General features: G+C 39.9%; 1 protein-coding gene across 8 annotated transcripts in view; it reads left to right on the top strand.

The window, feature by feature from the left end:
• SYT16 (synaptotagmin 16) overlaps positions 1-13,851 on the top strand; it is a 234,343-nt gene that overhangs the window by 14,065 nt on the left and 206,427 nt on the right. For 2 of the 8 annotated variants that reach the window (XM_077909551.1, XM_077909552.1), the window contains one exon: positions 32-312. The exons of 5 other annotated variants lie outside the window; for them this stretch is intronic. In XM_077909551.1, coding sequence (XP_077765677.1) covers positions 282-312 — 31 coding nt within the window. In that variant the 5' untranslated portion in view covers positions 32-281. Of the gene's footprint in view, positions 1-31; positions 313-2,682; positions 2,914-13,851 lie in introns of all 8 variants that reach the window. One more of the 8 variants, XM_077909556.1, reaches the window with a different exon arrangement.

Consider the following 13,851-nt stretch of genomic DNA (forward strand, 5'->3'; position numbering starts at 1 on the left):
TAATGAACATTTATTTATTATTTACTTCTAGGTATGGAGCTGCTAAATCAAAGGATGTGCTCATTTGATAATCTGATGTTGCCAAGTTTTCCTTCAGAAAGATTGCAGCAAAAAAAAAAAAAAAAAAAAAAAAAAGATTGCAGCAACTTATAATTTCACCAGCAGTGTACTGATTAAGAAAAAAAAAAAAAAAACTAGCCAAACTTTTTCTACAAAAATAAATAAATTTCAAGCTGTAGATAATATAACAAAAGGTTTTTCAGCCTGGCTCACAGACTTGCATGCTATCTCTCCCAACGTATCCATGCCCAGGTTAGTGAGACCTCCTTTTTTGGGTCTAGAACAGTGGTTTGCAAAGGTGGTTATGGGACAAGAGCATTAGCATCCTCCAGGACTTGTTTGAAATGTTTGGTCAGGTCTCCCTCCAGCCCTCCTGATGGGGAGTGTGTGGGGCTCAGCAATCTGCCTTAATCACTTCCAGGGTTCTGAGGCAAGCCAACTTGGAGAACCACTGGGCTAGAAGCCAATTTTTGTGTAACTCTGAGGTCAGCTGCAGTTCTCGACTCTCACATCCTTTTTCATTCAGGTCAAAGAAATCTAATTCCTGGCACTTGATTTATCACAGTCTCTTCCAGCTTTTTGTTCCTGCTTCTCAGAGTCTCTTGGTAGCTCAGTGTGCTGATAGCAGCTCTTGTGTCGACATGGCACTCACCCAGATGAGGAGCTGAATTCGTTTTTCTCAATGCAGATATGTACCATCTATTCTCTTTCTTTTTTGGAGGCTCTGCCAGAGCCTTGGGATTGAGGGGGTTTCAGATGAGACCCCTGTTCAAGGGGTAACTTTTTGCTAGCAATCAGGGCCAGATGTCATTACAGGCGTGATCCTCCACTGAACATGGCAGGCTGATCCTTGAGCCAGGGGCTCAGCATCCATAAGGTTCGTGGAAGGCCTGCTTCTAAAACGGGAATATTTTTAAAAAAGATTTGCAAGAGAAAGAGCACGAGTGGGGTGAGGGGCAAAGGGTGAAAAGACTGTTTTCGCTGAGCAGGGAACTGGATGCGGGGGCTGGATCCCTGGACTCTGGGATTGTGACCTGAGCCAAAGGCAGATGTTTAACTGACTGAGCTGCTCAGGCATTCAAACCTGGAATATTAATAATATGAGTATAAATCCCTCAGCAGGAGAGTCCTCTAGGAGCATGCTTTTCATATTCACCTATATTAAAGGTCGCTTGGATTCTTCAACATCCTAGGTTCCAAACTTACCCGTTGACAGTATGCTTCTGGTGACAGGGTCACTCTGCCACCTTGTGGCCATGCTTGAGAATTGTACTTCCCCAGATGGCCGCGTTTTCTCTACATCCTTGTACCTTGCAAAGCTGAAATTGGTCACCCTGGGTTGTTTCTGCCTTTGCCTTTGAGAACGAGTATGATTTGAAGAGTCACAGCACACACAAAAAGAAGACTTTCTAACAGTTTCATTTTTTTAAAAGATTTTATTTATTCATTCATGAAAGACACAGAGGGTGGGGGGGCAGAGACACAGGCAGAGGGAGAAACAGGCTCCACACAGGGAGCCCAATGTGGGACTCGATCCCAGGTCTCCAGGATCAGGGCCTGGGTTGAAGGCGGCACTAAACTGCTGAGCCACCCGGGCTGCCCTTTCTAACAGTTTCAAACAGATGTATATGTGCAAGAAACTTTTATTTCTTATGTAAGAGCATCGTGGTGTATTAGGTAATGTGTATTCAAAGCCAGAATGGGCCAATGTTCTGTCCCAAAGCTGTCTGAAGGATGTTCTGGGAGATCTTGTAATTTTCCTAGGGATTTGAGTGAACATTGTATAGTAGGTATTAATTTTAGATTACAATATTTTCATTGTTTTAGGTCACATTCCTTTATTTCTCTAAATTACATGGAATTAGTTGTCCGGTTGGAGGGGAAATTCAATCTCAGTCATTACTAAGGTAACTTTGCCCACTCCCTGAGCTCATATAAGAATCCCAGGCTGATGCAGTGCACAGATTTGGCATAGGGCCCAGTCTACTGTCCACCATCGGCTCCATCATGACGCTTGCACAGTCTTATATGCTGCAGCTGAAGATTGGAATAACATCAAAGCCAAGCCAGTTGACTCTCAGCTGCTCACATCAGTGGCCCCTCTGATTCATAGTACATTCACTGTAGGTTTCCTGGAGTGGTCCCTCCTATCACCTATGCAGGCACAGTGGGAATGGGGTCTGGGTTTCTGACAGAGTACAGTCTGTTAAACTCAATCCTTTCTTGGTCTTCAAGGATATCCATTTCTATTCCCCTTTGATATTACCTTTCCTCCACAAACTACTGTCTGAACAGAAATTTGCTTGGATACCTTGCAGCTTCCACTCACCCTACGATACAAAAAACCATTACACATTTCATGTGACTCTGGCCAAGGAGTCCAGAACTCCACACATACAGTTTTTTATCTTCTTGGGAGGGAGAAGGAAAAATGCTGATAGCAATAGAAGCAGGAAGAAAGCACAGACTGACATCTCAATAAATTATGCAACTCCTCCATCATGTTTGGTGTAGACAGTAGGAGAAGTAGACAGTAGGAGGCCTCTGCAGGGCAAAAACATCTCTTTACTTGGGTCAGCCCTAACCACTGAAAGGTGTTTGTTTATTGGATTTTGACTACAGGCTGAGTACTGTACTGGGTTCTTGCAATATGAAGACCCTGCAGTCCCAAGTACCTGATGCAAATGGACACTATGTGCCAGGAGAGCGTGCAGCCAGAGTTGTGAAGAAATGCTGAAGGAAGTGACAATTCCACTGATGCAACAGGAAAAGTTACCTGCAGGAGAGGACATTTGAATGGGGCCTGGAGATAGCAGAGAAAGCTTCACAGTGGGAAAGAAATGAGGCATGCAGGTACATGGAAGCAGTGGGGTCCACCCAAGCACAGGTCTGAGTACTGGAAGTACACAGCTGATCATGGGAAATGGACATGTAGGAACAATCTGGGGAGGGGCATGGGGGCGAGTACAGGTGAGCTGGGTTGGAGCCTCGTCCCAGAGGACTTCATTTGTGGCATTAAGAAAATTTTCATTTATCTTTTAGGCCAGCAAGTCACAGTCCATTTGCTATTGCATTTGATTCCTATGGGTTTACTTAGGGAAATGTGTCAGTCCCTCAGGGCTAACTATGCTTTTGTCTTTTTCTCTCCTGTTCAAGAAACTGTAATTAAGCTGGGAGGGAGCCTTGTGGAACACAGTGGAGAGGGAGAGACGATGAAGAAACCTGGGTGGGGGACACAGGAGGTGCAGGATGGGGCAGGGGCAGAAGTGAGCTAGCAGTTATTGGAGCAAGCCATACAAGAGGTGCTCAGGGACTGAGCTCAGGTAATGTGTGGGGAAAATAGGGATGAAAGAGACAAGGTGGAGGTAGAATCCAGGGTTTATATGTTTGAGATTAGATACACAGAGTGAAGGAGAAATGAAAGATTATAGAGCTTTTAAGATTAGACAACTGGTTGGATGAAAATCTCATTGTTTGATACAGAAGGTAAGAGAAGAAGCAGATTTGGAGATCAAGATAATGAACAAAGGTCTTCAAAGTGGCGGTGACGAGAGGTGGCTGAAGACTGGTGGGTTATTCCCTTTAGTTGCTTAAGGGAATTGAAGCAGCCAGATTAGAGAAATGAAGGATAAAGGGAGCCAAACAGTTAGAGCCAGTGACTATAGGCTGTTTTGTCAAGAAATCCGTACAAGGTAAGGAGATGAGAGGGTGGCTTAGCATCCCCTTAACCAAGGAAAGATTTGAGTATATTTATAGGCTTGATGGGCAAAAGCCAATGGAGGGGGAGAGCCTGAAGATTTGACAAACAGAATAATTAATGGTACAGTCACCCAAATGAGAGGAAGTCATTGGATTAGGTTAGCCCTGTGGTTCCCTGTCATTTGGAACTAGTTTTGGGGATGAGGGACCAATCTGGCTCCAGAATCTACTGAAATGGGGTAGAAATCCCTTGGGATCTCCCCGGGGCTGAATGCTTACATGTGTAGGAAGTAACAGAAGGTTTCCTAGGCTCATCTACAGACAGCAGTTTGGTCTCCCAGACTATCAGGATCCTTTTGGAGGGAACAATGTGTGATTAAAATTAAAGAAACAACAACAAAAAACAATAGCAAGGCACCACTCAGTAGTCCCTGTGTGGGTACACATTTACAGCTGGATCCCTGGCTTTTTTCAGTTACAGAGAATGCTGGGGAGTACCCTAGCTCACTCAGTTTGGTTTTAGAAAAAGGAATGGCTCAATCCTGTGTCACTGCTTTTGTATTCAAAAAATACACATGATTAGAAGCCACAGAGAATTTCTAGATTAACAATTTTTATGAAGTCTTTTGGAAATCTGAGTCTCTTTAATTTGAAATTCTTTAATTTTAACTGGTTATCTTTAAACTGAAAAACATTTTGGTCTGCTTTTGTTAAATCTACCCAGTAGCTAGATTGTGAACACTTTGAAGAAAGTGAAGAAATAGAAAGGGATTCTCTTATGTCTATCCCTTTGATGTCCTCTGTATCAGATGCATTTGACAAAATCTGTTGTTTTGGAGAAATGTGTCTATTGCTTCTGTTTGCTCTTGTACATGTCAGTGATCATTAGTGAACTTGAACATTCTTCTGACTACTCTTGAGGCTAACATCACATCTTTTTGACTGTGACAGAGCGAAGGGATTGAACTGGAAGTTATGAAAATGACAGTTGCTCTAAAGGATCATTTAAAAATTCAAGACCTTTTTTTATTTGAAAGAAAGAATTGGGATTTTCTTTCTTTCTTTCCTTCTTTCTTTCTTTCTTTCTTTCTTTCTTTCTTTCTTTCTTTCTTTCTTCCTTCCTTCCTTCCTTCCTTCCTTCCTTCCTTCCTTCCTTCCTTCCTTCCTTCCTTCCTTCCTTCCTTCCCTTCCTCCCTCCCTCCCTCCTTTCTTTCTTTTTTCTTTTCTTTTCTTTCCTTTCCTTTTCTCTTCTCTTCTCTTCTCTTCTCTTCTCTTCTCTTCTCTTCTCTTCTCTTCTCTTCTCTTTTCTTTTCCTTTCTTTTCTTTCGATTCAAGTTGTTACTATAAACAGAGTTTCCTTGCCTGTTGAATTACTGTTGTTTTTTTAAAGCACAGAGTTTAACTTTTTATTGTTCTTTACGTGTCCCGAACAAACACAGCTTTAAAGCCAGAAGAACTGAAATCATTTCCGACCTTTGGGCTACTGGGCCCTTTACAGGCTGGATATCTTTGTCCCCATTGCTATGTTCATTCAAGTTTTTTTATTTATTTTTATTTTTTTATTTTTTTTATTTTTATTTTTTTTGTTCATTCAAGTTTTAATTGGCAGGAGGAAGCCTGCATTTTGCAATTGGGCAACTCAAACTTAGAGAGCAAATGTACCCCATAGGGTTTACCTAAATTTTACAAATACTTTTGCTTACTTTTTCCTACTTGCATAGCTGTGACATATGCAGCAAATACCTCCCCACTCTCACTTCACTTGTCTGTAGAAAGAACTTTGGGATCTTAATTTCTAGTACTTTGGTTCTTAAGACGTTTTCTTGGATTTTTCTCTCATGACACTTGTTTTGATAGGAAACAGGAGGCAAGATGATATGAACTATGTGTACTTTACTGAATAAGTATTATTCTTTTTCTGAAAGGACCCGGATAAATTTATTGATATTAGCTTCGTGTTTCCACAAAGCTTTTTTCTTTTTAAAATTCATTAACTATAAATCACAAAGTCCTTCAAGTTAATAGGAGACCAAGGTAGAGGGCATGTTTGCACTGCCATACTCTTTTCAATGCTATCTGAATCCAAGTTAATTTGCTAAGGAGAGTTAAAGGAACAAGCTTATCTTATGCCTCTTGGTGGATTAATTAAACCTTAATTTTGCATGGAACTACAGATGTACATGTATATATAATAGGATGATTGTTAAGCTATTCAAAACTATTATGCCAAATAATTTACCATAAGAATAGATTGGTAATTATGTTATTCATTTACTTATCAATCCTTATATCCAGGCAAAGTTTTTCTGGTTTTTTTTTTTTTTAATAAATTTTTATTTATTATGATAGTCTCACAGAGAGAGAGAGAGAGAGAGAGAGGCAGAGACACAGGCAGAGGGAGAAGCAGGCTCCATGCACCAGGAGCCCGACGTGGGACTCGATCCGGGGTCTCCAGGATCGCGCCCTGGGCCAAAGGCAGGCGCCAAACCGCTGCGCCACCCAGGGATCCCCAGGCAAAGTTTTTCTACATGAAAGGGGATCTAGATTTTTTATAATAAACTTGAGTGGTTTGTATAAATTTAAAACTGACATTGATGAAAAAAAGACTGAGAGAGTCTTTTTTTCATCAATGTCAAATTAACACATGAACTTCGTATCTTTCTACTCAAATGTTATCCCTATAGCCCTCAAAGGAATCTGAAAAGGAAGTGCCAGGAATGTGCCTGGTGTGGTTGAAGAACAGTGAAGCGGCCAGCCTAGCTAGACTCAAGAGAGAGTGGAGGAGGGGAGTTTATATGGTTGAGGGCCAGTTGGGGTAGACTTGAGACCTAGTAAGTAGGAAGACATTGAGTTTTATTTTGAGAACCAAAGCTAAAAAGGAGTTTGATAACAGAAGTAGCATGATCTAATATACATCCTAACAGTACTGCTCTGGCTGCTTTTTTGAGAATTGACTAAAAGTAAATAAAGGGTGACACCAGGTATATAAAATGTAGCTTGATTCAGTGGGTAGCAGTGTTAAGGGGTGAGACCTAGTCAGATTTTGGAGATAGACACACATGTACACATTTGCGCCTTGCTGTCTCCCACCAATCTCTAATCTGATATATCCTATTTTGAGGATAGAACTGATAGCATTGGCTAATAGGCTGAATTTGGGGTAGGAGAGAAAGAGAGATACAAAAGATCACTCTAAGGATTTTGACTGGAGCAAGTGAAAGGGGCTGCCATGAACTTGGAGGAAAGATTGGAAAAGTAGGCTTAGGCAGATGAGGGTTGTAGGAAAGGATCAGGAGTCTAGCTTTGGAAATATTGAAACTGAGATGTCTATGAAACATCCTAGTAGAGACACTGATTTGGCATTTGGATGTCTGAGTTTGGAGTTCAGGGGAAAGAGCTGGTCTCAGTATAGAAATTTGAGAGTCATCCGCATTTGGGTGATATTTAAAGCTATGATCTCCAAAGGAGTAAGCATAAGCATGGAAAAGAAGTGGCCAAGGATTCAGGGGTCAGGGAGGGGACTAGTAGAGATTGTGAAGGAACAATCAGGGAGTTAGGAGGAAAAACAGGAGAGTTAACTATTGTAGCAGCCAAGTAAAAATTTGTTTCGAGGAAGAGAGAATGATCAACCATGCCAGATATGATCAGTTAGGTAAGGATTACCTTTGTGTGGGTTCTTTTAAAAGCAGGCCTTGCAGACAGGTTCCTGGGTACAGATATTAATGTGGGAGGTGAGGGACACCTGGGTGGCTCAACAGTTGAGCATCTGCCTTTGACTCAGGTTGTGATCCTTGGGTCCAGGGCTCCCCATTAGGCTCCCTGCGGGGAGCCTGCTTCTCACTCTGCCTATGTCTCTGCCTCTCTCTCTGTATCTCTCATGAATAAATAAATAAAATCTTAAAACAATTTTTTGGGGGTGATCCTAGGAGTAGGAGTGAGAAACTGGGGGAGGTGAGGTCTTGAGGAGGAATGCCAGCAAAGGGTGTGTTATCAAGGTGACTGCTTTTGATTATGGGGATTAACTTCCCTGACACTTCTGAGAAGGATACAGAGTGCCACCAGAATGTCTATTCAAATAGTGGGGAGCTGGGATTTTTATTGGTTAAGGGTTTTCTCTCCTCTACTGTACTTAGCAAGTTCCCATGGGAGAAAGACTGAGGCAGAAAAGCAGAGAGAAGTGATGTGGGTGCTTGATAAGCAATGTTGTCAGTGGGCATAGAATCACAGCTATAGCTGAGACCAGAGGTGGGCCCAGGGGATGTGAAGCAGACCATCACAAGTGTCTGCTTCAAAGACTGCCCGCTGACTGTCACATTTTACAAAGTAGATGACTTTGGCCTTGAGAAACCCTTTGATGGAGGGGCCAGGCAAACCTGTTTGGAGTAGGTTAAGGAAAGGAGAAGAATGACTGGAGAAAGTGCAATAGGATAAAAGGAGAGTGCTTTAAGAGGGTGCACAGGACTTGAGTTCAGAGAGATTTATTTAAGATGGGAGAAACAATAGCATTTAGTCTGATGGGAGTGATGTGGTAGAGACGAAACTGTATGTGAGGAGAGAAAGAGGACTGGATGGAATCCAGCCTTTGAATCGGTGTGACTAGTGTCTAAATGGAACCTTAGCCTTAGATGGGAATGTGGACACTTCATCGGTAGTACAGGGAGAGGAAGAGTGCCTTGAGATAGATAGGTCCTTCGTTCCTTGTCTGTGAAAGAGGAAACAAGGTCAGCCAAGAGCAGTAGGATGTGCTGGCAGTTTGGGGAGAAAGGAGAGGGAGTGCAGGTCCTCTGAGACTGCAGTGTAAGGGGTGGCAGGGGTTAGTGGGGAGGAACCCTTGGTGAGCTCTTGGTTATTGCCCTTCCAGGAGGTAAGTACAGAAAGTGAGACTAAGCATTTAGAAACTTTTGTAGCAGTTGGCATTGCTGAGATAGTTTAATAGTCTTTTACAAAAGTATTGGTCTGTAATGGATTGGAAATAAGAACATCAGCCCCTCCCAATAGATAGTGAGGCACAGGACTAGGAGAGTGGGGTTGGGTGGAGGGTGGACTGGGACATAGGGAAAGATTGCCACAAGCATTGAGAATCCCTCTGAGGTTTGTGGCCAGGAATATGACACAAGGCTACTCAGCTCACCCAGCGTTTTCTCCAGCCTTGCTCAGCTGTCTTGAGACGGAAAGTCAGCAGGGTGGGCAGAGAGTTGGCTTTTAGCAGGGTGTGGTTTTGCTAAATGGGTCCCAGGCAGTGGAAAGATGCAAGTGAGTAGAGGGAGTGTGCAGTGAACTGCAAAGCTGTAAGCTAGGAGAGGGAGGAAGAACATCTTGAGGAGGGTGAGGGGCATTGGAAAGGAAGTGGGGTCCAAGGAATGTAGGTCCTGGAAGAATGGGGAGGGGTAGTTTAGAGTGGGAACTCTAAGAAGAGTGAACTAGAAATATAGGAAGTGGTGATCAGAGAGCTGGATTCTCAGTAATGAGATTCATCACCACATTGCTCACAGAGCAAACCCTGGGAATGAACCTGAACATGTTATTTTGCATGTGCACAGTGGACAATTTTGAAGCACTAGAAGTCATGTTGTACTATTTCTTTATGGACACAGAAATGCTCATGTTAAGTGAAGAAAAAGTAGATTACAAAATAATTCACAAAATTAAGTTTGAAAATTTACAAAGATCATTTTTTCTTTTTATTAATTTAAATTTTGTCAGTTAACATACAGTACAGTATTGGTTTCCAGAGCAGAATTCAGTGATTCACCACTTACGTACAACACCCAGTGCTCATCACAAGTGTCCTCTTCAATACCCATCACTCATCTAGCCCCTCCCCCACCTCCTCCCTCCATCAATCCTCAGTTACAAAGATCATTTTTAATGGTAGGAATATAAACATTTTAATGCACAGAAGTCTTGACCATGGTAGAGTCTGGATGGTTGAATTACAGGTGCTTTTTACTTTCTTTAATAACATTTTCATACTTTATTGCTATATGCTTATATTCTTATAGCTTTATCGAAGTATTTACATGCAACAAAATTTGCCAATCTTAAGTGCACTATTCTGTAAGTTTTGAAAAATGTATGGTTTTGTAACTGCATTTATAATTAGAACATTTTCCTCACCCCCAAAATTTTGCTCATGCCCCTGTGCAGACAGTCCCCTACCCCCTGTTCCCACCCCCTGGCAACTAGTCATGTTTTCTATCATACAGTTTTGCCTTTTCTAAAATTTCATATAGCTAGTGTTAAAAAGCAAAATTCAAATGAGAAAATCCGAAGATCTAATTGACTTTATTAGATAATACATGAATCGGGCAGCATCCCATTTAGCAAGTAGAGGGGAGCTCTACTAAACTAAACAAAAATAAAAAAGCCTTTTCAAGATGGTGGGCATGAAAAAATAAAGGAATTTGTTACCAAGAAATGCATATTGGTTAGGCAAGTTTGGCCTTTTAAGACGAGCAGAAAAGACAGATCAGTCAGTTTCCTAGTATTGACCATTCGATGTTGACTGACTGAAGGTTACATTACGGGGGGTTGAAACTGTGGGTTAGGTATTATGTTTTGATTTACTGATTTGGGGACTTAATCTAGGTGATGCCATTTCAGGCCTGGAGTTTTCATTTTAAAGATGGAATCATATACTATGTTGTCTTATGACCAGCTTCTTTCTAACATAGTACTTTAGAGATTCATCATGTTTTTTTTTTTTTTTTTTTTTTTTTAATGTGGGACTCGATCCTGGGTCCCCAGGATCTCACCCTGGGCCGAAGGCAGTGCTAAACGGCTGAGCCACCCGGGCTGCCCAGATTCGTCACTGTTCTTGTATATATCAGTTGTTTGTTCTTTTTTACATGGAGGAGTATTCTATCTTATGGATGTACGTTCACTAGTTGGTGGACTTGGTGTTTTAGGTTTTTGACTGTTATGAATGAAGCTGTTATGAATGCTCACAGGCAAATGTTTGTTTGGATGTGTGTTTTCATCTCTCTTCAGTAAACATCTAGGAGGTGAGTTGCTTGATCATATGGTAGGCATGTGTACATTTAACTATTAAAAATTGCCAAAATGTTTTCCAAAGTGTCTGTACCGTTTTATATTCTCACCAGCAATGTATGAGATTTCCAGTTATTTTACATCCATAGTAACAATTACTATTGTCAGTTTATTTTTATTTTAGCCATTCTAGTAGGTATGAGGAGATATCTCATGGTGGCTTTTACATTTTCCCAATGACTGATGATGTCAAACATTTTCTCATGTGTTTATTTGCCATCTATATATCTCCTTTAGAGAAGTGTGTGTTCTAGTTTTTTGTCTAATTAAAAAGTGTTTTGTCTTTTTATTATGTTACTAAAGTTCCTTATGTATTCTGTATACAAGTCCCTTGTCAGATGTATGTTTTGCACATATTTTCTTGTAGTTTGTCACTTGCCTTTTCATTTTTCTATGTGTTTTGAAGAGCAGAAGTTTTTAATTTGGATAAAACCTAATTTTTCATTTTTTAACTTATATTTTCTGCTTACTGTTCTACTTTAAGACATAGTTGCCTAACTGAAAGTTACAAGTATTTCTTCCCATAGTTTTTTTCTAGAAGTTTTAAAATGTTAGATATTACATTTATTATCCATTTAATATTTATGTTGTGAGCTAAAGGTCAAGGTTCGTTGTTTTTGCATATGGACTTCTAATTGTTTTAACACCACTTGTTGAAAAAGATTATCCTTTCTCCATCAAATTGCCTTGGCACTTTTATTGGAAATTGATTGACCATATATGTATGGGATTATTTCTGGAATCTATTCTTTTTCAGTGATCTTTTTGTCTGTCTTTACATAGATACCATGCTGCCTTGATTACTGTATGTATGTATATATGTATGTATGTATGTATGTATGTATGTATGTAGGTGTGTATTGCAGTCAGGTAGTATAAGTTCTTTTCAACACTGTTTTAGGTAATTGAGGTTATTTGTATTTGCGTATAAATTTTAGAATTAGCATGTCAATTTCTATGACTGTGTTCTTGCTGGATTTTCTTGTTGTACAGTGCAATATGGTGGGGGGAAAAGAAATAAAAGACGTACAAATGGAAAAGGAAGAAATAAAACTATTTGCACTTTCATCCTCATGGTGTTTCATTTCCTTATGTGGTTTATAAGAATCTTGCTAGTTCATCTTCAGTGAGAGTTGCCCCAATACTCCAAACCTTGAAGACTGATATGCCCTGAGTTATGAACTGGAATCTACAGAAATATAGAAGTAGTAAATGAGTCTAGCAATTTCATAGGATGTAAGATAAAATATACAAAAAAACAAATTTTCTGTATTACTAGCAATTAAAACACTAATATTTATAATTAAAAAGCAATACTACGTACATTAGCATTCAAAATATGAAATGCTTATAGAACAATGTAACAAAACATTATAGTTTTGACTGTTATCTCCCCAGTCTTAGGGAGAAAGCATTTTAGTCTTTTATCATTAAGTCTGATGCTACCTGTAGGTTTGTTGTAGTTGCCTGTCGTCAGAATGAGGCTGTTGCCTTCTATTCCTAGCTTGCTGAGCATTTTGATCAAGAATGTATGCTGAAGTTTGTCTGATTTTTCTGCATCTATTGAGAAGATTAGTTTTTCTTCTTGAGTGTTAATATGTTGAGTTACTTTGATTTTTGAATGTTGACCTATTTTTGCATTACACAGATAAAGCCTACTTGATCTTATGTATTATCCTTTTTTAATGTGTTGGATAAGATTCTAAGCATTTTTGTGTTTAGGTTCTTGTTCATGAAAAATATTGGTCTAAGTTTTCTTAATGTTATTGCCCAATTTTGGTATCAAAATAATTCTTTCCTCATAGAATGAGTGGGGAGATGTTTCTTTATCTTCTATTTTCTTAAATTGTGCAAAACTGGTATTATCTTTTTTAAATGTTTGGTAGGATTTTCTAGTGAAGCCTTCTGGTTGTGGAGGTTGTTATTTATTTATTTATTTATTTAAAGATTTATTTATTTATTTATTCATGATAGAGAGAGAGAGGCAGAGACACAGGCAGAGGGAGAAGCAGGCTCCATGCCGGGAGCCCGACACGGGACTCCATCCTGGGACTCCATCCTGGGACTCGATCCTGGGACTCGATCCTGGGACTCCAGGATCGCGCCCTGGACCAAAGGCAGGTGCTACACCGCTGAGCCACCCAGGGATCCCCTGTGGAGGTTGTTATTTAAAACTACAAATTCAATTTCTTTAGCAGATATGAACCATTTGGATTGTTTGTTTTTCCATACGAAAAGTTAAAGTTTTTTTTTTTTTTGTGGTAAGAACATTTAACGTAAGATCTACCTCTTAGCAAATTTTTAAGCATACAATATATTGTTATCATAGGCCCTATGTTGCACATAAATCTCCAGAACTTATTTTTCATAACTGAAACTTTGTACCCTTTGACCAACACCCCTCCATGTCTCCCTTCCCCAGCCCTTGGTAACCACCATTCTACTGTCTGCTTCTATGTGTTTGACTATTTTAGATGCCACATACAAGTGAGATCATGTAGTATTTGTCTTTCTGTATTTGCATATGTGTTAGCATAATGTTCTCTAGGACCACCTATGTTGTTGCAAATGGAAAGATTTATTTTTAAAGTCTGAATAATATTCCATTGTATATTTATACCACGTTTTCTTTGTTTCTTCATCCATTGATAGACATTTATTTCCATATATTGCCAATTGTAAATAATGCTGCAGTGAACATGGGAGTACAGATACCTCTTTGAGACCGCCATTTCAATTCCTTTGGATGTATAACTGTAAGTGGGATTGCTAGATCAATTTCTGAGGAAACACCCAATTTGTAATTTGTAATTTTCTGAAGAAACACCCAATTGTTTTCCATAGTTCCACTGATTTACACTCCCACCAACCACTCCCTCTTGTCCACATTCTCACCAACTCTTTCCTTCCTTCCTCCCTCCCTCCCTCCTTCTCTCTCTCTTTCTTTTCTTTTCTTTTCTTTTCTTTTCTTTTCTTTTCTTTTCTTTTCTTTTCTTTTCTTTTCTTTTCTTTTCTTTTTTCTTTTCTTTTCTTTTCTTTTCT

This window comes from Canis aureus, chromosome 9 (assembly GCF_053574225.1).
Source record: "Canis aureus isolate CA01 chromosome 9, VMU_Caureus_v.1.0, whole genome shotgun sequence".
NCBI lineage: Eukaryota > Metazoa > Chordata > Mammalia > Carnivora > Canidae > Canis > Canis aureus.